The sequence below is a fragment of the Sarcophilus harrisii genome, chromosome 3, assembly GCF_902635505.1.
Source record: "Sarcophilus harrisii chromosome 3, mSarHar1.11, whole genome shotgun sequence".
Lineage (NCBI taxonomy): Eukaryota > Metazoa > Chordata > Mammalia > Dasyuromorphia > Dasyuridae > Sarcophilus > Sarcophilus harrisii.
Genome location: NC_045428.1, coordinates 255,441,231 through 255,467,217, shown reverse-complemented (window position 1 = coordinate 255,467,217; position 25,987 = coordinate 255,441,231). Strand labels below are relative to the sequence as shown.

Below are 25,987 nucleotides of genomic sequence, written 5' to 3'. Positions count from 1 at the left end.
CCGGTGGGGGGCGGGGGTGGGCAGGCGGGGAAGGGCCAGCCCGCTTTTTCCCTGGCGGAAAGAGCCTCCTCGCACAGCCGGCGCCGCCTCTGCCGGAGAACTTTAGTAAGGAACCCTAAAACCCAGGGGATGTATTTGGCCCGCACCGACGTGACTATTTAAGGACTCAGAGGCGGCGCAGGGGACAGACTCCGTAATAATGCTGGGCCGGCTCCCCCTCGGCCCGGCTTAATACTGGAGGGGCTTCTGAGGCGGCTGGGTGGGAGGTAAGCCGAGCCGGGCAAATGTGAGTCTTTAAAAAAAAAGGGGGGGGGAGGAGGCTGGGGAGCAGCGCCAGGGCGGGGGACACCTGAGTCCCCCCCCCCCCCCCACCCCCCCCCCCCCCCCCCCCCCGGGACGGGGCCGCCGGGCCGGCTGACGGAGGCCGCGAGTGTCCGCCTCCGCCAGGGGCTCGCGCCCGGGGCAGCCTTTTCTGCCCCCGCCGGGCTTGGCTGCAGGCAGGGGGCTCAGCGGCGCTGTTGCCGCGGCGGGCAGGAAGCGAGGGGCGTCGGAGAGGGAACTCTAGGGAAGGAGCGATGGACCTATCGGGCACCTGTCACCCGCCTCTCCCAGCCGCCGCTGGCGCTCCCAGATAAGCAGCGCAGGCTGGCGGGCCGGCCCGGAGGGGGCGGCTGCGCCGGGGGCCGGGGGCGCCGTGGGAGGGGGGGAGATGAAATTCCCCGGCTCGGTCCTGGTGTCCGTGTTCCTCTTCGTGGCCGAGAACGCGTTCGCGCTGTACCTGAGCAGCGCCTATAACTCGGCCGGGGACAGTATCTGGCTCTCCCTGACGCTGCTCTTCTCCCTGCTGCCCTGCGTGCTGGTGCAGTTCACGCTCATCCTCGTCCACCGAGACCTGAAAAGGGACCGGCCGCTGGTGCTGCTGCTGCACTTGCTGCAGCTGGGGCCCGTGATCAGGTGGGTGGCGGTAGCCGGGGGCCGGGCGCGGGCGGACGGGGCCGGGGGGCCGCTTTGCGCTCCTTCGCCCAAACTCGGAGCACTTTGGGTCTTTTTTTTTTCCTCCATCCTCTGCTCGCGGCGCTCCTCCCTACCAGCCATATCTATAGCTTCAAGGCCGACCCAGGGGAGGTGCCCCTCCCGCACCCCCTCCCCCGCGGCCTACCAGAGATGGAGGCCGCCCTCAACCCGGACGGGAAAGAGACTGATTGAGCTCCTCACGTACTCATCTTGGCGCCAGGTGCACGGACTGTTGAGTCACTGGTGGGGGCCGCTCTCTATTCGCGTCTTGCTGTTGCCGCCGAGGGTGTAGACGGGTCACAGGATTTAAGTTACCAAATAACTAGATCTGGTTTTATTCTACAATGATACGAGTTGTTGTTAGTATTTGACTCATGACATCTGTGCGAACTCTTGGAAAAGCCAGCGGGCCACACCCTTCCCAGGTATAAGTGGAAAACTAAATATATATGACCTCATGTGTTGTGGTGGTTTCCCCCCTCCCCCATATTTAGATCTTGAGTTCCTATGCAAATGACTATATATGTATATGTAATATGTTGTTGGAATGACTTCCCTGTCTTCCTTAGGTTTATGGGCATATATTTAAATTAATTAATTTAAATATTAAAACCTCTTAACAATAGCCATTTTTTTAAAAAGCACCTATCATTCATCATTCTTTTGGAATATTCAGATTATTATCAAAAGAGTCCCTTGTTTATCCATCACTGCCAAATTCAAGCAATTAATATTCTGTAAATTTCACTTTAATTAATTGAAAGACTCTCAGAAGGATAATATTTGTAGGTAACAAAACAAAAAGTGCCCACCTGTATCATAATCATGGAAAGTACAAAATAAAACTCAGAGTGCAACAGAATGAGAATTCTTAGCATTGGATATGTAAACTTATTAAAAAAAATTATTGACTGTACTTTAACATAATTAGTTTCCTTTATAATCCAAGAATTTTATTACCTGGATTTAAAAAGAAGGGATCCATAGAGTTCACCAGGCTTCCAAGGGAGTCCATGACAAAAATATCTTAGGAACTTTTGTAATAGAGTAATGATTTTAGAGAGAGAAGAAAGGGGGGAAATGCATTTGAAGTTAGCCAGAATCAGCCTAGTCATGGACCAGTCTATAGACTTGCTACTCTACCACACTATTTATTGTCTGTGTGACTCAGATAAAGTGCATGTCTTACTTCCTTTATGTTGAAAATGAAGGGACTGAACTTGATCTCAGTCTCAGTAATCCTGAACAGCTGTAAGCTGCAAGATTCAAATAGAGAGTGACTGATCAATCCATCAATCAGTAAAATAACATAAACAAATCTCTTGGGAACTAAAATAAAATACAGGATCATAGATTTAGAATAAGAGAAATAGATTAGAATAAGAGAAAAGAGAAAGGTTAAGTTCAGTCTTCTTACTTTACAGATGAAGAAATTGAGTCCCAAATAGGTTAAATGAATTGACCATGGTCACAGGAGTAGTTAAGTGACAAGATTGAAAACCAGAAGCTCTAATTAAATCCATTGATCTTGCATTTTACTGAAAGAAGAGTGTGACTTGTTATGGACTAATAAGCCTTTTGCTCCTACTGGACTCACAATTATAATGTAACACACACACACACACACACATATATATAAAACATATTATATATAATATATAATATTTAACATATATAACAGATTTGAATTCCAAGCTCACAACATATTAGGCAAATTAAATAAGAAATGAGAAGAGGAGCTAATATGAGTATGGGCCACTGCAGCAACTAACAAGACAACTTCCTTGAGAGTAAGGGACAAAAAAAAAAACAAACAAACATTAAAAGCTTAGACAGAAGTAATAAAACAAACCAAACCAAACCAAACCAAAAAACTAGTGGGCTGAATCCATTTATTATAGAGATATATACCCCTATGTACCCCCAAAGCAAGAATGATAAACAAAATTTATATATATATAAATATATATGCCTCAAGGCATCACGGAAAATTTAGATTTTCAGTATCCTTTGTTTCAGAAGGATTAGTGATGAGTAGTTTGAATCTGGAATTATTAGTATGCTGTGTATGAAACTTTTTGTAGCAATTTAAGCAAAGCTTTAATGGATCTCTTATGGGGGGAGGGAACTTTGAAAAAGTCTAATCATATTCCACTACTGGCTGCTCTATAAACATATAATACACATATAAAACACAAATACACATGTATTTTTATATCTTGCAAATTCAGATTGTTCCTAAAACTTTGACAAGACTTTTTTTTTTTTTTTTTTTTTTTTTTTTTTTTATTTAATAGCCTTTAATTTACAGGATACATACATGGGTAACTTTACAGCATTAACAATTGCCAAACCTCTTGTTCCAATTTTTCACCTCTTACCCCCCCCACCCCCTCCCCTAAATGGCAGGATGACCAGTAGATGTTAAATATATTAAAATATAACTTAGATACACAATAAGTATACATGACCAAAACATTATTTTGCTGTACAAAAAGAATCAGACTCTGAATTATTGTACAATTAGCTTGTGAAGGAAATCAAAAATGCAGGTGTGCATAAATATAGGGATTGGGAATTCAATGTAATGGTTTTTAGTCATCTCCCAGAGTTCTTTTTCTGGGTATAGCTAGTTCAGTTCATTACTGCTCCATTAGAAATGATTTGGTTGATCTCGTTGCTGAGGATGGCCTGATCCATCAGAACTGGTCATCATCTAGTATTGTTGTTGAAGTATATAATGATCTCCTGGTCCTGCTCATTTCACTCAGCATCAGTTCGTGTAAGTCTCTCCAGGCCTTTCTGAAATCATCCTGTTGGTCATTTCTTACAGAACAGTAATATTCCATAATTTTCATATACCACAATTTATTCAGCCATTCTCCAACTGATGGACATCCATTCAGTTTCCAGTTTCTAGCCACTACAAAAAGGGCTGCCACAAACATTCGTGCACATACAGGTCCCTTTCCCTTCTTTATAATTTGACAAGACTTTTGAGAAAATGCTATATTGTTCTTTAAAATGAAAAAAAAATGCAAAAGTGATTTTTAAGAAATATCTTATTTTTCTCATCAATTTTATCCCAAGTCTAATTATATTGCACACAGGTTACTTGAGAAAAAAATCTTTTTTAATATTATCAATAAGCCTTTTTTAATGAAAACATCAGACACCATAGCTCACTTTGTAAGGTACTTCAGTTATTTTCCTTTTGCCCTTTATTCACATGAACTATTATTTTGAAAAAAAATTTCAGTTAATGATATTTTTGTTTTGAAAATTCTAAAATTTTAAAACTTTTTTGTTCATTTATTCATTTTTAACATTCTTTTAAAAGTTTTGAGTTGACTTTTCTCTTTCCTTCCCACTTTTCTGCCACACAAGAAATGTGATGTCAGTTTTATATGTGAAGTCATGCAAAACATACTTCAATATTAGCCATGTTGCCAAAAAAAGAATAAATAAAAATTTAAAATTATGTTTACATCAGCATTCGTACTTCATTAGTTCTAGCTCTAGAAGCTGAGAGCATTTTTGTTCATTTCATTCAGATGGGTGCATCATTATATTCCATAGACTAGCAAAATCGTTCATAGTTGATTGTCCTTCAGTATTGTTACCATGTACAATCTCCTGGTTTTGCTCACTTCCCTTTGCATCAGTTCATTTATTTGTTCCCTACTTTTTCTGCAACCATCCTATTTGTCATTTTTTATAGCATAATAGTATTCTATAACAGGCCAATTAGATGGTATAGTGGATAGAGTTCTTAAGTCAGAAAGATCTATAAATCCTGAGTTCAATTATGGCCTCAGAATCTCACTGGCTCTGTAGCCTTGGACAAGTCACTTAACTGGTTTTACCCAATTCTTCATCTAAAAAATGAACTAGAGAAAGAAATGGCAAACCACTTCCATATTTTTACTAAGAAAACCCCAAATGAGATGATTAAAAAATCAGACATGATTGAACTACTGAAATAACCAAAATTCCATCACAATCATACCACAATTTGCTCAGCCATTCCCCAGTTGATGGGCATCCCTTTAATTTCCAATTCTTTGCCATTACAAAAAAATCTGCTGTAAATATTTTGTATAATATAGGTCCTTTTCCTTCTTCTTTGATCTCTATAATACAGTGCTAGAATTGGCATTTCTGGGTCAAAGGGATTATATAGTTTTATGTTCTTTGGACATAGTTCTAAATTATGCTCCAAAATGACTGGATTAATTCACAATTCTACCAACAATGCATTACTCTCTCAATTTTTTTTACCTCCCCTCCAATATTTTTCATTTTTCTTTTTTTGTCATATTAGCCAATATGCTAGATGTGAAGTTTTATCTGAGTCATTTTAATTTGCATTTCTCTAATCAATAGTGATTTAGAGCATTTTTTTCCATATGAGTATAGATTTAATTACTTCATTTGAAAACTATTTGTATCCTTTAACCATTTATCAATGATGGAATGTCTCATATTATAAATTTGACACAATTCTTTGTGTATTTGAGAAATGAGGCCTTGTTGGAGAAACTTGCTATAATTTTTTCCCCTAGTTTCTACTTTCCTTTTCATCTTAGCATCACTGATTTTGTTTGTGCACAGCGTTTTTAATTTGATGATATAAAAATTATCTATTTTATATCCTGTAATGTTCTCTGTCTCTTGTTTGATCATAAATTCTTCCCCTAATCCATAGATCTGACAGATAAACTATCACATGCTCACTTTGTTATCATTCTTTGCCTATGTTATCATTCTTTTTTTTTTCCATTTTTTTTATGGAACCTATACAAAAATATTTTTTTATTTAATAGCCTTTTATTTACAGGTTATATGCATGGGTAACTTTACAGCATTAACAATTGCCAAACCTCTTGTTCCAATTTTTCACCTCTTACCCCCCCACCCCCTCCCCTAGATGGCAGGATGACCAGTAGATGTTAAATATATTAAAATATAAATTAGATACACAATAAGTATACATGACCAAACCGTTATTTTGCTGTACACAAAGAATCAGACTCTGAAATATTGTACAATTAGCTTGTGAAGGAAATCAAAAATGCAGGTGGGCATAAATATAGGGACTGGGAATTCAATGTTATGGTTTTTAGTCATCTCCCAGAGTTCTTTCTCTGGGCGTAGCTGGTTCAGGTCATTACTGCTCCATTGGAAATGATTTGGTTGATCTCATTGCTGAGGATGGCCTGGTCCATCAGAATTAATCATCATATAGTATTGTGGTTGAAGTATATATAATGATCTCCTGGTCCTGCTCATTTCACTCAGCATCAGTTTGTGTAAGTCTCTCCAGGCCTTTCTGAAATCATCCTGTTGGTCATTTCTTACAGATATGTTATCATTCTTAATGTCAAAATCTCATGAACCCATCTTGATCATATCTTGTTACGACATGTGAATGTTGGCCCATGTCTAGTTTCTGTCTTAAGTGATTTCCAGTTTTCCCAGAATTTTTGTCAAATAGTGTTTCTTGTCCCAAAAGCTTAGACATTTGAGTTTATCAAAATAGTGGATTACTATAATCATTTACTACTCTATATTGTATACTTAGTGTATTCCACTGATCCACGACTCTTTTTCTTAGCCAGTATCAGATTGTTTTGATAATTATTGCTTTGAAATACAATTTAGGAGATCTGGTATTCCTTGGCTTCCTTTCATAGCATTTTTTCGTTAATTCACTTGATATTTTTGAATTTTTGTTATTCCACATGAATTTTGTTATTATTTTTCTAGCTCTCTTAAATGGAGTGATATGGAACTAAACAAGTAAATTAATTCAGGCAGAATTGTCATTTTTATTGTATTGGCTTAGCTATGAGCAATTAATATTTCTCCATTTGTTTAGATCTGACATTATTTGTGTGAAAAATATTTTGTAATTGAATTTCATAGTCCTTGGGGTTCTCTTGGCAGGTAGACTCCAGAGTATTTTGTAATGTCTGTACTTATATTAAATGGAATTTTCTCTTTCTATTTCTTCCTGACTTGACTTTCTTGTATTATGTAGAAATATTGATGATTTATATGATTTGTTTTATATCCTGCAGCTTTGTTAAAGTTATTGTTTCAATTAACTTTTTAGTTGATTTTCTAGTATTCTCTAAGAATAACATTATTTTATCCACAAAAAGTGATAATTTTGTTTCCTTAATGCTTATTCTAATTCCTTCAATTTATTTTTCTTCTCTTATTTCTATACTTAGCATTTCTGGCACAATATTGAGTAAAAGTGGTAATAGTAATAGACATCCCTGCTTCGCTAGTGATCTTATTGGGAATATTTCTAGCTTAGCCTCTTTACAGTTTATGCTTTTTGATGGTTTTAAGGAGATACTACTTATCATTTGTAGGAAAGTTCCATTTATTCCTGTTTTTCTAGCATTTTTGATAAGACTGGAATTTATATTTCATAAGAAACTTTTTCTAGTCTGTTGATGTAATTGTATATATATTACATACAAATATTATATATATATACATATATATATATATACACACATATTTGTTTGTTTGTTTTTGTTGTTGACATGATCAAATAGTTTTAAAGCTTTCTACTTCTGTTTAAGGTTTGAATGGTGTAATGACCACAGTGTTGGACTTGGAGTCAGGAAGAACTATGTTCCATTCATACCTCTTGATATTTGCAAGCTGCCTCAGTTTTCCCATCGCTAAAATGGAGTAATAATAATCATAATATTACACAAGTTTGTGAGACTCAAGTAAGATAACATATATAAAGCACTCGGCAACTTTTAAGTTCCATATAAATGCCAATTATTGTAAATGCTTTTGGAATATTGTTGGAATTGTAGGACTATTTGAAAAAAATGTGTTAACAGTATCTATAGCCCATCATCATCACTAGAAGTAAACCTCAAATAGAGTTGTCCATAATCATATTTCTTCTGTATTTCAAGTTTGTTGCTAGCACTAGTTCATGGATCATCAGTCATAGTTTGGAAATCAATAGTTTTAATTGTAAATATGCTAGGAATCATAAATAGAGCTGACTTAGTAACTCAGAACTTTCAAGTCAAGAATAAATTGGGATTATTAGTCTAAGACTATGTCTTACTTATTTACAAATTGTCTTTTTTTTTAACAAGCTGATATTTTTTAGTTTAATTAAAGACATTAATTAAGCATCTATTGAACAAGATTAGAAAGTCAAGAATGAAAACTACTTAGTTTCTGTCCTTGAAGAGTTTATTGTCTAATGGAGACATATAACACATATTAGGACATTGTGTGATACAAGATAAAATTTAATAGAGGCAAAACAGAAACCAGGACAAAATGTCATTAGAAAATGTGAAGGAGGAGGGGTGACTGCTAACTGGAGGAAAAGAAATCATGGAGCAGTTGGCCCTGAAATGGGTCTTGGAGAAAGGCACAAGTCAAGCGATAAAGAGACAACAAATTCCAAATATGAGGGAAGCACTTAAGTGACTGTCTGGATGTAGGAGGCTATAAAATGAACCTGCTGGACTTCTATAGTGTAAATTGCCTAGAATGTAGTATAAGTAAAGCATTAATGGCATAAAATACAACTGAAAAGGTAGATTGAAACAATATGGTGGGGGGGAGGGCAAAAATTAGAGTTTGTATTTTGTCTTCCAAGAATTCACAGTTAGGTATTTGAGTAAAAAAGTGACTATGGCATAAAACCTGTGCATTAGGGAAGGGAAAGAATGAGCATTTATATAATGACTTCTATGGGCCAGATACTATGCTAAGTGCTTTTTTTTTTCCCAAATACCACCTCATTTGTTCCTCAAAATAACCATGGGAGGTAGGTGCTATTATCACCCCAATTTTACAGTTGAAGAAACTTAGTCCAGCAGAATTTAAATGACTTGTTCAGTAAGGTGACACAGCTAGTAAGTGTCTGAGACTGGATTTAAACTTGGCCTTCTGATTACAGGCCCTATCCACCGAACCACCAGCTAGTTGCCTTATTAGAAAGATTATTTGAGTAATTCTGTAAAGGATGAAATTACTGGAGACTGGGAAAGTATTTGAAGATGCTATTACAATGGTTCAGACAAGATGAAAGCTTGATCTTGAGCAGTGGCAAAGTGAATTGAATGGGGAAAGAGTCATTATCATTATAGAAATGACAGGGCCATTTTGCATTCTCGTCTCTTGTGACTTTTCAATTTTATAATTATCCTTCATGATATTTTAAAAAATTTAAAAGGTTGCTGTGCTATATCTGTGTCATTATAATGTTTTCTTTTCATGAACCTATTTGTAATGCTTCATAGGAATTTTAGGGCTCTTCAGAATAGTTTGAAAAGTGCTGCCGTAATGAAATATTAAGTTATATATCCGTTTTGGTTGGTGAAAGGCCTTTTATCTTACTCTTGCTAATTATACACTGTGTTCCAGATAGGTGAGATAAGTGCTTGAACTTTTTTTCCTTTCATATTTCAAGTGTTATACTCTCATACTTGAAAATGTAGACAGATTACTTTGCAAAATATAAAAATCTAGAAAAGTAGTCTACGTAGGCAAGATTACATTGGAATGAATAGTTTATCTTTCTGAATAAATAAGAATCTTATATAGTTGATGCATTTGGAAAAAATTAACATATCATTCACAGCTATACAATTAATATATAATATTATGCACATTATATACAAATACATCAATTAGGTCATTCCTACTTCTGACTGATTCTATTTTAACTCTGTTCATGTCCAAACAGGTCAAAATAGTTTCTCCTAAGTGAAATAAGAAATGTTGCAGCATACTGTATTTAATGACTCATCTTTTAAAATTATTTTGGAATTTTGCCCCCCCCCTTTTTTTTCAAGTGAAAGAAAGATAATTTACTACAACCATAAAACTTGTCAGTTATTTGAACCTGGACTGTATTTCCCATAGGAACAATCCTATTAAAATCTTACAAAAGTGCACCAGACTGGTCCACAGATGCTTACTATTTAGTTCACAATGTATATATGAAGGACAGTGTGGTTCCAGTACTGCTAGAAAATCTAACCATACGGGTTAATACTGTTTTTCTGGGGAAACAATACCAAGTTCTCGGTATACCAGAAATATCTTTCCCCTAATCCCAGTAGAACTAAGAAAACCTGAATCTTCTCACCTTTTTGCAGGACATAGATTGAGAAGCAGTAGAAGACATGGGAGAGAAACAGGGGTATTTTGCTAGTGTAAATCCACAAAAAAGTTCTTCAACCTAATCTGGCTCCCCATTTCCTTTCTTTTGTTATCTTCTCTGGGTTCACAGGCTTCCTTTTTCTCTTTTAACACAAAATAACATTTGCATTTCCTCTTTGGTTTCATAAGAAAAATTCCAAATAGGAGCTAAATGTGTATAATACATATACAGAAAATACTGAAACAGGAAAAAAGACTCAAACTATCCCTCACATTTAGTTACCAAATCCTAAAGGGAAATGGGGATTTAGAGACAGATCGGGGCTTCTGAGGTATTTTGGTGTAGGAAATAAGAAAATGGTGTAGGATTTGGGATACTTTGGAGGATCACAGAATTTGGAGTTCAGTCATTTTGGTTGTGTTCAACTCTTTGTGACCTTATTTAGAGATTTTCTTAGCAAAGATACTGGAGTGGTTTTCCGTTTCCTTCTCCAGTTTATTTTACAGATGAGGAAACTGAGGCAAACAGATGTCTTGTTTAGGGTCACACAGCTAGTAAGTGTCTGAGACTGAGTTTGAACTCAGGAAGTAGAGTTTCCTGACTCTTGGCCCATGATTGTATCACCAGAGATTATTATCTAGTCTAAATTCTTCATTCTATAGATGAGTGTCAGAGAGAGAACATCACTTGTCCAAGATCACTTAGATAATAACTAGCAGACCTGGGATTTCAGTTCAAGAACTCTGATTCCAAACCCGAGTGCTCTCATTGATCAGGATAGAAGTAGACTCGAGGCTGCATGGTCGGGGGGGGGGGGGGGGGAGAGAAAGGAAATAACGTAAATGTTCACCCTCTCCCTTCCCTCATGAGTACTCTGAATTTTCCCTTGCTTGAGGTGATAGTGGGTTTGAAGGACATTATCAAACAACAATTTGGCAGAGGTTCTGAGGAAAAAAGGATAGGAGGAAGAGAAAAGAGAAACCCCAAACTGTGCCATACAGAAGGGAAAGGGAGCTTCTGTGAATGTCTGGTGATCATTGATATATATGAAATTCATGCAGAAGTTGAGTGGGTGGAAGATGGTGACTGCTTGTATATTCCTTTAAGTAAAATTCCTTTTTGAAATAAGTCAGAAAAATTACCCAGTTAAAAAAGCTCTCTCTAACATTGTCTAGATGTATATGTAAAAATCACATCACTGATCATCTTCCCCCCATTGAATCTACTTATTAGCTGGATAATCATGAGCAAATCAATCTCTCACTGCTTGAGTTGTCTCATCTTTAAGATGGATACAATTCTTGGGCTACTTATCTCATAAGAATCTTAATTTTGTAAACTTTTTTTCAAAATCCTTTATTTATTTCTTTCTTTGTTTATTTATTTAATGTTAAGCATATGCAATTCTTCTGTGCATATTTCCAAAATTACCATGCTGCCAAAAAATTGGATTAGAAAGGAAAAATATGAGAAAGAAAACAAAAAGCAAGCAAACAGCAACAAAAAGAGTGAGAATGCTATGTGGTGATCCACATTCAGTTCCCACACTCCTCTCTCTGGATGCAGATGGTTCTATCACAAGCGTATTGTAATTGTCCTGAATCATCTCCTTAATGAAAAGACCCATGTCCATCAGAGTTGATCACCACATAATTTTGTTGTTCCCTTGTACAGTGATCTCCTGGTTCTGCTTGTTTCACTTAGCATCCGCTCATATAAGTCTCTCTGGGCCTCTCTAAAATCATGCTGCTGATAATTTCTTGCAGAACAATAATATTCCATAACATTCATATACCATAACTTATTCAGCCATTCTCCAACTGATGGGCATCCATTCAGTTTCTAGTTCCTTGTCACTACAAAAAGGGCTGCTATAACCATTTTTGCACATATAGGTCCTTTTCTCTTTTTATGATCTCTTTGGGATATAAGCCCAGTAGAAACACTGCTGGATCATGCACAGTTTTATAGCCCTTTGGGCATAGTTCCAAATTGCTCTCCAGAATGGTTGGATCTGTTCACAATTCCACCAACAATGTATTAGTGTCCCAGTTTTCCCACATCCCCTCCAACATTTATCTTTACCTTTTTCTATCATTTTAGCCAATGGTACCTCAAAGTTGTCTTAATTTGCCATTCTCTGATCAATGGTGATTTAGAACATTTTTTCATATGACTAGAAATGGTTTTAATTTCTTCATCTGAAAATTATCTCTTTATATCCTTTGGCTATTTATCAATTGATGAATGGCTTAAATTATTATAAATTTGAGTCCATTCTCTCTTTATTTTATATATGAGATCTTTATCAGACCCTTGGATTACTTTGCAAACCTTAGTGAAATTTAAAAACAACATGCTCATTGATATTTTATAAGGGGATGTATAATTCAATCAAAGAAGGTTTGTAGGAATGCTGGGTTGTCATTTCTTAAGAAAATTGTCATAATAAAAAAACTTTGGATTTAGAATCAGAAGACTTGGATTTGTATTCATGCTCAGTCAGTTACTATGACCAATTCACTTAAACTCGTAGTTTCCATTTTTTTCATTGTAAATGGGGAAAGATATTTGCATTACTTATTTTACAACGTTGCTTGTGACAATTGCTTTGTGAACCTTAAAATCCTATACCATTGTCTCTGCATTTATTATACTTCTATGTATAAATTATTATACTAAATATATGAATAGAAAAGCAAAATGGTCTGCATTACCAAGGAGCTTCTGTTCTAATGGGCAGACATCATATCTAGGTTTTGAAAGTAAGTCATATGAAAAGGTCTCCATGATGATTTTGGCTAAGCAACAAAACCAAGGCTAATAGTCATTACCACATTCACTTCTGTTAGGGTACCACTTGCTGACTTGGGTGGCAAGAACTCCATGAGCTAGGGTACCATTTGCATAGAAGTTGCTGTGATGTTACTATGGAATAAACATCTTAGACTCATCTCCATGATGTTACATCTGAACGAAAAGTAAATCATTCAGCAAACATTCTGGCTTTAGTAACTGTTAATGACTTGTTTGGAATTGGACACAAGGAGTAAAAGCTAAAAAGTACCTTGGAAGTCATCCTTCATTTTATACATAAAGAAGCTGAGAAGCAGATTGGAGAAATTATATGTTAAGATTCAAATCCTGATCCTCTGATATAAAGTTCCTCTCCATCGATGTGAGGTCTTAAAAGGTAATCATATAATTTAGCGCAATACTTGCACACCATAGCAACTCAATGTATCAACTGCTGTTTTGAAAGACATTATGATTGAACCATCTTTTAAAAAAAATACTATAGCATGAATGACTCATAAATAAGAAGCCAAATGATTTTGTGATTTAAAAAAAAAGTATTTTTGAGACATCTATGGCACAGTAGATAGAGCAGTAGACTCAGGAAGACCTAAATTCAAATTTACTTCAGTCATTTACTACCTGTATGACTTTGGACATAGGTCCTGGAACATGGCAGGAGTTTAATAAATGTTTATTGATTAATTGACGTCTGTTAACTTCTCAATTTCTGAAAAAATGGAGATAATAATAGCACCTATCTCTGAGAACTGTGAACATGGATAAATATTTGTAAATCACTTCACAAAATTTTTAAAACAGCATAACCATGTTATTGTTATTGTTGTTGTTATTTTTATACACCAATTCCAAGCTGTAAAATACTTAGCCATTCAACAACCTTCACCAGTTAGTAAGCCCTGATCAATTCAGTCCAATTTAGCAACTGTATAATAGATGAGTGTTTGTTTAATACACAGCGCAAGGTGTGAGGATTAGGGATGATAGTTTTGATTTCCTTACTATAGGGAGCTTTGTGGCATTATATTTTTATTCATTTTATTGAATGTTTCTCAATCAATTACATTTTAAATTAATTTAATGTAATTTTGAATTATTTATTTAATTTACTCAATATTTATTAATTTTCCATTATTTTCATTATTACTATTTTCTATTATGTATTTTAAAATATGTATTTATATATCATATAAAATTAGCTTATATTATATAATAAATATTAAAATTAATATTTAATATATTTGTTATCTATTATAAAATATTTAAATAAGAGAATTAATGAATGTTTCTGGGCTAGAGGCTGGGACTTATTTAGGGCTGTGGATAGAATGGATCAGAAATGGGGCTTGACTGCAGGGATTTCTGGTTCACTGCCTGGTGTTAATGATAAAAAATGAAAAATAAGATCATCTTGCCTTTAAACAACTAATAAAAATAGTGAGGGAATGACATATATGAATAAGTATGATACAAGATAAAGTTCAATAACACCAAAGAAGAGATTCGACAAAGCACTTTAGAGAATTTTAAGGAGGTTTGAAAGACTTATACTCTGAATTATTTCTTTAGGCATATGAATGATTTTGTATGCAATTGGTTTCTTTTCCTCAAATAATTATTATCTCTGATTAATGTTCCTTAAACCCCTGCACTTGAACTTTTGACTGTATGTTTAGGGATAATGAGTTCAAAATCAGCCTCAGACATTAGCTATGTGACCTTCAACAAGTCAAAAATCTCTGTTTGATTCAGTTTCTTCAACTATAAAATGGGAATAATAGTGGTGCCTACCCCCATGGTTTTGAGGATGAAATGAGATAATACCTGTAACGTGCTTAGCTCAGTGCTTGACATAAAATAAACATCATATAAATTATTATTTATATAATATTTTTATTATTTCTTTATATAATTTATTTATAAGTAAATATATCTAACATTTATAAAATATACTATTTATATCATATAAATCATATGATGATTTATAAATAATATCATATAAATTTTATTATTATTATTATTATTATTATTTTATCATTATCTACCCCAACCAAAAATTTTGGTAAACCTTTTATGTATTATATACAAGTGAATTATTGTTCTTATTATTCCCAAGTCCCTGATTGGATCTCTTGTCTGCCTTTCTCTTATTCTCCCTGTTTACAATCCTGAGTTGGTATTTCTAATTTTCTATCAGTCCAATTCTTCATGAGCCCATTTGGGGCATTTTTGGTAAAGATACTAGAGTGGCTTGCCATTCCCTTCTCTGGCTCATTTTACAAATGAGAAAACTGAGGCAAACTTGCCCTGAGTCACACAGTTAGTACTTGTGTGAGACTGAGTTTGAACTAAGTCTTGACAGCAGATTCAGCACTCTATTCATTGGAGCAGTGGGAAATGAGAGTGAAATAGTAATCAGTTTGGGATCAGTGCATTCTTTTTCTCACAAACAGATATAGCCTGTAGGTCAGGTAGCATTTATTAAGTATCTCCTACGTGCCAGATACTGTGATAAAAAAAGGAAAGGAAAAAGACCATCCCTGCTCTTGAGGGAGCTTACAATCTAATGGGGAGAGAGGGCGTATGGCAACATACAAACAACAGTGTAGGATAAATTGGAGATGGTCAAAAAAGGGAAGGTAGTAATATTATACAGGGTCATGCAATACCTCCAGACCTTGCAAGTTTCCTTAGAGCTAAGATCAGGCTGGATTTGTGAGAGTCCTGAAACACTGGGTCCATTCCAGGACTCACTTCTGAGATTTTTAACACAATGCTTAGGAGCTCAGATTTAACTTAATGATATTTTATTTCAGGTGGCAAGATTTAGCCATATGGTATTCTTTATATTTAATGTGCTTGCTTAAAGAAGCAAAGATATGCCGAGTTATTGTCATTTTTTAATTGCCCAATTCATAGGAATGAAAAATTTCCGGTCCTAAGACGTTCCATGAGACTCCTTACTCTTAACCATAGCAAAACAGGGAAACTTGTCTTGCAAAGGGAAAAAAAAATCAATCCAGAGACTTCAGTGCTGTGTAAATTGGACTCTACCCTGTTCTTTGATATTTCCTGTGCATTACTTAAAATGGTTCTAGAATTCAAAGGCTATGGCTTTTCTAAACCATTAAATGGTCTAAGAAACGTTCATGATATATGAAGATATATACAATTTATTGATCACTCAAGGTAAAAAATAGAAATTATGTGGAGGTATTTCTATGGAAGAGTCTCATACAAAACTTTTAAATTTTTCCTTAAAACAGTTGAGTGACAGGAACTTTCATAAACTCTCTTGCCACATGTTTACTTGCTCACTAATTCATTACCTATCAGGGCAGAGCCATGTGTTTCTGGCAGAGGATTGCACTTATTCCTTATTAAGGGATTTTTATTATTTATTTATTTTTATATTTATTTATAATTATATACTTTTATTATTATTCAGGCATTACATTAAATCATGAAGCAGTAATCTTGCTTCCCAAAGTGATAGTTTAGTGCTTAAGAAGTAATGTATGTAAATAAAAAAATAATAATACAGTATGTAAATGAAAGCATGAATTAATTATTCCTGGAAATGCTGTAGGTCACATTTATCTCTTTGAGACCAAACAAAACAAGTCTGAGTTCTTTTCCAGGTGAAAACCTATCAAATATTGACAATACCTATCACATTTTACTGAAATCTTCTGAATTGGATTATAAAATTATTTTAATTAAGAATTTTTCATGTAAAATGGGACTAACTTTGATGGAGGCTAGACTAAAGTTATAACTATGAGGGGGCAGTTGGGTGGCTTAATGGATAGAATACCAGGCCTGGAGACAGGAAGATCTGAGTTCAAATTCAGCCTCAGAAACTTACTATTCTGTGATCCAGAGCAATTCACTTAATCCTTATTTGTTTCAGTTGCTTGTGTGTAAAATAGGAAGTCTAAAATAAAAAGCTGCTAACTTCCCTAGTATCTTTACCAAGAAAACCCAAAGGACAAAGTCTATAGGTTTACACAAGTTATTTAAATGGGAATCATCACTAACATAAAAATTTTATTACTGTTCCTTTGTTCTAGATGCCAGATGAACATTGATGGCCTTCGTTTCTTGTTTGTCTCAGTATGGGTGTTTATAGGGCACACTGGAGGCCTAGACCAAATCAAGGCCCATTTAGCTTATGTTTTAAATCAAATCAATGAGTGTTTCTTAGTTCCATGGAAGAAGAAAGGAGGGGGTCTTTGCTAGCCCCCATTTCCATTATCTAAATCCTCCATATTCTTTTGGGATACCTGCATCTCTGGTTCAGAATACCAATGTTCTGGGGTCCCCCTGAATCCCAACATGTTTATTGTGTATATATGTAATATATATATATATATATATATATGTGTGTATGTGTGTGTGTGTGTGTACATACATATATAGTATATAGTGTAGATATGTGTATGTATTAACACATAGTGTGTAGGTATATATGTGTGCACACACATTACATAATCTGTATATATGTGTGCATTTACATATATGTACATATACACATAAACACACATATAGAATACTCTATATTGGCAATTAAAGAGCATCAAGTTGCTTGTCTTAGTTTTCCTAAAATTTTGTCAAATAGTAAATATTTGGGATCTTAAGGTTTTTTGAACATTATATTACTATGTTTAGTTATTTCTAGGTCTTATTGTATTAATCTGATTCATTGATCAACTTTCTGTTTAAAATTGTATAATACAAAGATAATAATATTTGATGATTATTGCTTTGCAGTATAGTTTGAAATCTGTTAGTGATAGGCTCTTCCCCCTTTTTTCACCTTTTATTTTGAGATTCTTGAACTTTTGCTCTTCTATGAATTTTGTTATTTTTTTTTTCTAACTCTATAATGCCATCTTTGGGAAGCTGATTGATACGGTATTGAACTGAATAAGTACATTTCCACACACCTCCTTTTCTGTCTCATACTTGAGAGCATAAAACTACATTTCTACTATTTTACGTAATAGTGAATGAATGAGTGAAAAACATAAAGGTATTGTACTATGTGTTCACAATATAAATACAAAAATGAAACAGTTCTTGCTCTCAAGGATCATATAGAGGAATGGTGTATAGGGAAATATGTTTTGGTTTGGGAAATCCCTGGGCAATAACTGAAAAATAGCCTGACAAAATTAAGTTTGGAAAACCATCTAATAGCATATTTCAAATGGTTAATTTCATTAAATACTAAATGGATAGGTAATCTAGAAATAAAAACTCACCTAATATGCAAATTAAGAGAGCAAGGAAAAAGATATCTTTTGCAATTATGAATAAAAGAAGAGTTCATGAGCAGGAGATAAAATAGACAATTTTGACTATACAAAATTGAAAAGATTTTGCACAAACAAAATCAATGTAGCTAAGACAAAGAAAAGAACAATTAACTGAAAAAAAAAAAAACTTTGTAGTAAATTAAATCAGCTCCAAGATAGGGAGCTGATTTAAAAGTAAGAGAACAAGAGTCACTCTCTAACAAAGGGTGAACATACAATCTTCAAAAGCAGAAAAGCAAATTATCAATTGCCAAATTAAAAAATGTTCCAAATGACTAATACATTTCTTCCAGCAAGAGAAATACAAATTAAAACAACTCTCAGATTTTCAAAGAGTGCTTTAAAAAAAGGCACTTATTAATTGTTGGAGGGAATGTAGAATAATAGGCATATTAATGAAGTTGTTGGAGTTATGGTGTGGCCATTCTGGAAACTTTTAAAACTCTACTCCAAAAGTCACTAAACTGTGTATACCTGTGACCCAGAGATGCTAGTATGAGCAATATAAACCAAAGAAATTAAGAAAAGAGGGAAATGATGCACATGTACAAGGATATTGAAAAGAGCATTATTTTATGTAGGAAAAAAACTGGATACTAAGAGAGGAGGGGTACCAATCAATTGGAATATAACTGAACAAAGTATGGTATATAAATGTAATTGATTATGACCTTGTAAGAAATGGTGGATCCAAAAGGGATGAATTCAAACAAACATGGGGAGACATATTAATGGATACAGAATGAAGTGAGCAGAACAAAGAGAATAATTTAGATAATGACTACCACATTGTAAAGAACTTTGAAAGATTTAAGCACTCTGATCAAGGATTAGTAGTGACTTCAAAGAACTGAAAAAAACATGCTGCCTGAGATGAAGAATGAGACAGTCAACATTTCTGGTCATGGACAACATAGAAGTTTACTTTATTTTATCCTGCTTATTTGTTATAAAAGAGGGTTTAAAAAATTCTTTTGGAGCAAGCAAATTATATTGCAGCTAAGGAAACAAAAGTATGGAAAAGGGATAGAAAAGTTTAAGTATTATTTTTAATACAGAGAATATATATAGAACAAGGACAGCTAAACACCAGCTCTGAAGTCAGGAGAATCTGAGTTCAAATGCAGCCTCAGACACTTACAACACTTACTAGCTGTGTGATCCTGGGCAGGTCACTGAACCCCAATTGCCTCTCAAAAACAAACAAAACAATACATAGAAGAGAAAAAGTAGAAATTCAGAGGCAAACAAAGATAAACAAGACAGTTTTGGGACTAATGGTTTGCATTGGTTAGATGCTTAAATCCTAAAAATACATAATAAAAATGAGTAGTTTTGCATGCAGTATCTTTTCCTATTCTTTGCATATGGAAATGCTTATTTGTTGGAACTTGTCAAGTTTAGAATAAATTTTTTAAAGATCTATATGGTATAAGTATTTCAATACCACCTAAAGTGAAGGTGTGGGTCATTCTCATATTGAAACAAAATATAAAGAGTGACTATGGGTTAATGAATATTTTGAAACTTTGATAATAGATAGCTATTATTAATTATTATAAGAAGAATTGTAAAGGAAGAATAGAAAGAAGCCTTCTTATACATTATTTACTGTAATGGAAGAAATATATTAGAGGTAAGGAATAGCAACGGGGTTTCAAATAGAAACAAGAATGAATAATAAATAGCAGTAGCTAGAAGTGACAGATTTAACATGAGCTTTATGTGGATGAATTTGACAACTTCACTGTGATCAATTAATTACATGGAAATGTCTTGAAGAAGATATTGGACTTGTGGCTGTCAGTAGGATAAACCAATACTTCATATTAGAATTCCTTCATTAAAAATCTAGGAGCGAAAGTTCACATTACTTAACTCTTAGCCTAGAAAATAGATTTTAAAGACCACAAAGTTACAGATTCATAGGTTTAGAAGTAGATAATGAGGAGACCATCTAGAGTCTTAGCCATTTATTTTACAGCTGAGGAAATGGAAGCCCAGAGAAGTATTAGGTGATTGCCACAAGTAATGCAGATGCAGGATACCAGGCCAGATTCTCTAACTTAAATATCACATTCTTTTCATAGGTTATATTATCTTTAAGACTTCTTTATAGCAAAAACCTGTTCTTAGGAAAGTATTTATTGCCTGTCACTGTTCCCTCTTAGAGCGTGATACTATCCATCAACCAATCAATTAAGTATTTAATTCTTATTATACATTTTGGATCTTTACTTAAAAATATATTTTTGATGGATTTTATGTCAGTCATTTCTTGATGAAAGCCCCCCACTCCTCACTCCACATGAAACTTATATTTATAGCAAATAAAAATAAGCCAAAATAAACACATTGACAGCATTTAACAGCTCTTGTAATATTCTACACTCATAAGTTTTCTAAGGAAAGATGGAAGATATGGTTCATTATGTGTCCTTCAGGCTTGACTGGTCCTTAAAATATATTATTTAGAATTAGTTTTCTTTTCATTTGCATCTTTGCAGTTTTGTTCTTTTTATTATTATATAGTAATTTTTATTATAAAACATTATAAAATATAAACTATATACATAACAATATTTAACATATATTGTTATTATATAGTTATTTTCCCTGATTCTGCTTATTTTATTTTGCATATATTTATCAAACTTTCCCATACTTCCTTGAGTTCTTTATATTTGGTATTTCTTACAGGACAAAAAAAAATCATTGCTATAGTTTATCCAATCATCCCCCACTTGAGTTCTCACTTTATTTCTAGTTTTTGAAGTATTTTGGGATATAGGAAACATTTTTTTTTTGTCATTGACTTCCTTGAAGTATGTGTCCAATAATGAAATCTCTGGATTGACTAGTGATGAAGTCTTTAAAGTTGGGTGTGGTTAGTTGAGGAATTGATAAAAATCGATTCCAGAGGCAGGCAGGGAGAAAGAACTGATAGTGATCAATTTAGCTCCAAGATCACTCTCTGGGAGGTAGTCCTGTCTGAAATCCAAATTATGTCAAACCTCCGAGATCCACCCTCTGTCCGAGTCTCCAGCAGTCTCCTCTTGCTCCCCTGTCAGAAATCCCAGTCATGTCCCTAAGGTTAAATTTTCCCTATAAAATCCACTTGTTTTTCATATGCTCTCCCACTGTTATCTCACATTTACCATTCCCAGTATCTATTATATCCCTTCAATTTGTCTGTCACCTCTTCCTTTAAATAAATCTCCCTTTTGCCAATGTGAATTCTTTACATAACCAAACTCCAACTTTTGGGACCTACTATCATCTGTTGTCTCCATAACCCCCACACACACATCATTTTGGTGCTCAAATCTCATCACTAGTATAAATAATTTAGTGATTTTTCTTTTAAAAAAATGATTTTTGGATTACATGTAAATTTTTTGACATTTTTTAAAGTTTTGAGCTCCAAATTCTCTTTCTTCCTCCCTCCCTTACACCTTTATAGAGAAAGCAGTTTGATAGAGATTATACTTGTATAGTCATGCAAAATATATTTCCTTATTAGTCATGTTGTTAAAGAAAGCAGTCCAAACCCCCCCATAAAAATAGTTTAAAAAAGTGTGCTTCAGAAATATGTATTTACACTCCATCAGTTTTTTCTGTAGAAGTGAATAGCATTTTTCATCATGAGTCCTTCAGAACTGTCATATATTGTATCATTATATATTATATAATTATATATTAATCATATATATTTTAATATATCTCACATATTAGAATAGCTAAGTCATTCACAGTTGATCATCATACAATATTGCTGCTACTATGTACATACAGTATGCTGTTGGTTCTGTTCACTTTTTTTTGTATTAATTCATGTAAGTTTTTCCAGATTTTTCTGAAAGCATCCCGTTTGTCATTTCTTATGTCACAATAGTCTTTCATCACAATAATATACTACCACTTGTTCAGCCATTCCCCAGTTGATGAATATCCCCTCAATTTCCATTTCTTTTCACAGCAAAAAGAGCTGCTATAAATATTTTTGTACATATAGGTCTTTTTCCCTTTTAAAAATATCTCTCTGGGTTAGAAATTTTGCAATGGTATTATTGGATCAAAGATTATGCACAAGGTCTGAGCATACTTCCAAAATACTCTGTAGATTAGCTGTATCAGTTCATAACTCCACCAATACTGCATTGGTGTGCCGATTTTCTCACTTATTCTCCAACATTTGTCTTTTTTTCCCTGTCATATTAGCCAATTGGATATTGATTGTGATGTGTGAGGTGGTACCTCAGAGTTGTTTTCTCATTTCTCTAATCAGTACTTATTTAGAGCAGTGACTATGGATAGTTTTGATTTCTTCATTTGAAAATTGCCTATTCATATCCTTTGACCATTTATCATTTGAAGAATGATTTGTGGTTCTTATAAATTTGATTCAGTTCTTTTTATATTTGAGAAATGAGACCATTATCAGAGAAACTTGTTGCAAAAATTTCCCGTTTTCTTCTGCCCCAATTTGTTTATGTTTGTTTAGGGTATCACCATTTATGTCTAAATCACATACCCATTTTGACCTTATCTGCATATATACTGTGAAAAGCTGATCTATACCTCATTTCTGCCAAACTGTTCTATCCAGTTTTCCCAGTTTTTGTTAAATAGTTTCCAAAACTTAGATCTTTGCGTTTATAAAACATTAGATTTCAATGCTAATTTACTGTGCATTGTACATTACATACTGTGCATTGTGTACCTAATTTATTCCACCGATGCACCACTCTATTTCTTTGCCATTACCAGATTGTTTTGGTACTTACTCCTTTGCAATAGAGTTTAGAGATATAGGACTGCAAGATCACCTTCCTTTACATTTTTCCCCATTAATCTCTTGATATTCTTGATCTTGACTTTTTTTTTTTATCTCAATATAAATTATATTTCTGAAGAAAAAAACTTCACCAAAAAAATTTTTAGTGCTCTTTTCTTCCCATTTTTTTCTAGCATTGACTTTTCATTTTTTTAAAATCCTGTTTGTCAACTTAATGGTTATGAAATTAAATTTCAGAATTTTTTAAATTTACATTTCCATTATTAATAATTTTGATCAATTTTCATATTGATTATTTTTGTTGATTATTTGTAAAAATTTTAAAATGGATTGTATACTTTGATAATTCATTTACTGAGGAATTGTTCTTGGTTTTATATATTACTATTAATTAAGTATATATATGGTATATATTTTAAAATGAATTAATAGTTTATGCAAATGTTTATTTAAATTTTATCTTATTATTTTTTACTAAAGCTTTTTATTTTCAAAACATATGCATGGATAATTTTTCAACACTGACCCTTGCAAAACTTTGTGTTCCAAATTTCTCCCACCTTCCTTCCGCCCCCTCCCTTAGATGGCAAGTAATCCAATATATGTTAAACGTGTTAAAAATGTATGTTAAATCCAATATATGCATGCATATTCATACAATTATCTTGCTGCACAAGAAAAATCAGATCAAAAAGGGAAAAATGAGAAAGAAAACAAAATACAAACAAACAACAACAAAAAGAATCAAAATGCTATATTATGAGTCACACTCAGTTCCCACAGTCCTCTCTCTGGTGTAGATGACTCTCTTCATCACAAGATCATTAGAACTGGCTTCAGTCATCTCATTGTTGAAGAGGGCCCCGTCCATAAGAATTGATCATTACATAGTGTTGTTGTTGAAGTATATAATGATCTCCTGGCCCTGCTCATTTCACTCAGCATCAGTCCATGTAAGTCTCTCCAGGCCTTTCTGAAATCATCCTGCTGGTCCTTTCTTACAGAAAAATAATATTCCATAATATTAATATACCACAATTTATTTAACCATTCTCCAATTGATGGGCATCCATTCAGTTTCTAGTTCCTTACTACAAAGAGGGCTGCCACAAACATTTTTGCACATACAGGGTCCCTTTCCTTTCTTTAAGATCTCTTTGGGATACACACCCAGTAGAAACACTGCTGGATCAAAGGTTATGCACAGTTTGATAGTCCTTTGGGCAAAGTTCAAGATTGTTCTCCAGAATGGTTGAATCAGTTCACAACTTCACCAACAATGTATCAGTGTCCCAGTTTTCCCACATCCTTCCAACATTCGTCACTATCTTTACCTTATCATTTTAGTCAATCTGACAAGTGTGTAGTGATATCTCAGAGTTGTCTTAATTTGCATTTCTCTGATCAATAATGATTTAGAGCACCTTTTCAGTGATTAGAAATGGTTTCAAATTCTTCAGCTTTTTAATTTTATGTAATCAGAATAATCTATTCTTCTTTCAGATTGCTTTTATTTCTATTTGTTTGAGAATTACCCCCTAATCCTAATTATTAAAAGTACTGCCTCTGTCCTTCACTGTTTTGTGTTTGTGTGTGTGTGTGTGTGTGTGTGTGTGTGTGTTTGCACGCATGTGCGCCTATGTGCTTAATCATATGCCTCTTTATATTTGTGACAATTGGTGCATACTTTAAGGAAAAAGACTTTTTTCGATGAGAACGTGTAGGAAAAATGCAACAGTGTAGCAGAAAGTAGATTTAGATCAACATATAATTCTATTTACCACAAGAAGCATCACATGAATCCATATATGAATCTGTATCCTAATTTGTGTGACTATCATTTTTATTGCATAGCATAGGCCAAACAAGGAACGAATAGCTCTTTAATAATTATTTAAGTATTTCCTTATTTTTTCAAAGGCTGATAGGTGGCACAGTGAGTGGAGTCCTGGATCTAGATTCCAGAAGATCTGATTTTTAAATCTAGCTTCATATATTTACTAACTTTGTGATACTGGGCAAATTATTTGACCATTATCTTTCCTGTTTCCTTGTTTGTAAAATTGGGGATAATAGGAGCTACCTCCTGGGATTTGAGGTCAAATGAGTAAATATTTGTAAAGCATTTTGCAAACAATAAATTAGTAGTAGTAGCAGCAGCAGCAGTTATAGCAGTGGTAGTAGTAATAATAGTAGTAGTAATAGCTGCAGCAGCAGTAACAGCAGCAGTGATACTAACATCAGTGATAGTAGTACTAGTAGCCATGGTAGTAGCAGTAGTAGTAGTAGTAATAGCAATAATAATAGTAGCTGCAGTAGCAGTAGTAATAGTAATAGTAGTAGCAGTAGCAGCAGTAACAGTGATAATAGTAGTGGTAACAGCAGCAGCAGCAATAGTAATAGTAGTAGTAAGTAGTAATAGCAATAGTAACAATAGCAGCAGCAGCAGCAGGAGTAGGAGTGGTAGTAATAGCAGCAGCAAGAATAATAGCAGCAGCAGTAGTAATATCAGTTGTAACAGCAGCAACTGCACCAGTCAACTGCACATAAAACTAGTAGTAGTTTTAGTAACAGCAGCAGCAACAGTAGTGATAGAAGCATCAGTAGTAGTAGTAGTGGCAGTGGTAGTAGTAATAATAGTAGTAATAGTAGTAGCAGCAGTAATAGTAATAGGAGTAATAGCAATAATAGTATTAGGAGGATAACAGCAGCAGCAATGGTAATAGTAATAGGAGTAGAAACAGTGTAGTAATACTAATAATAGTAGTGGTAGTAGCAGAAATAATAGTAATAGGAGTAGTAGCAGTAATAATATTAGGAGGAGGAGTAATAGCAGCAGCAGTAGTAGTAATAGTAATAGGAGTAGAA

At 34.3% G+C, this 25,987-nt stretch overlaps 1 protein-coding gene across 1 annotated transcript in view; it reads left to right on the top strand.

The window, feature by feature from the left end:
- Positions 1 to 403: 403 nt before the first annotated feature.
- Positions 404 to 25,987, top strand: part of XK (X-linked Kx blood group) — a 47,789-nt gene continuing 22,205 nt past the window's right edge. The window contains exon 1 of the mRNA XM_031959436.1: positions 404 to 954. Coding sequence (XP_031815296.1) covers positions 710 to 954 — 245 coding nt within the window. The 5' untranslated portion in view covers positions 404 to 709. The remainder of the gene's footprint in view (positions 955 to 25,987) is intronic.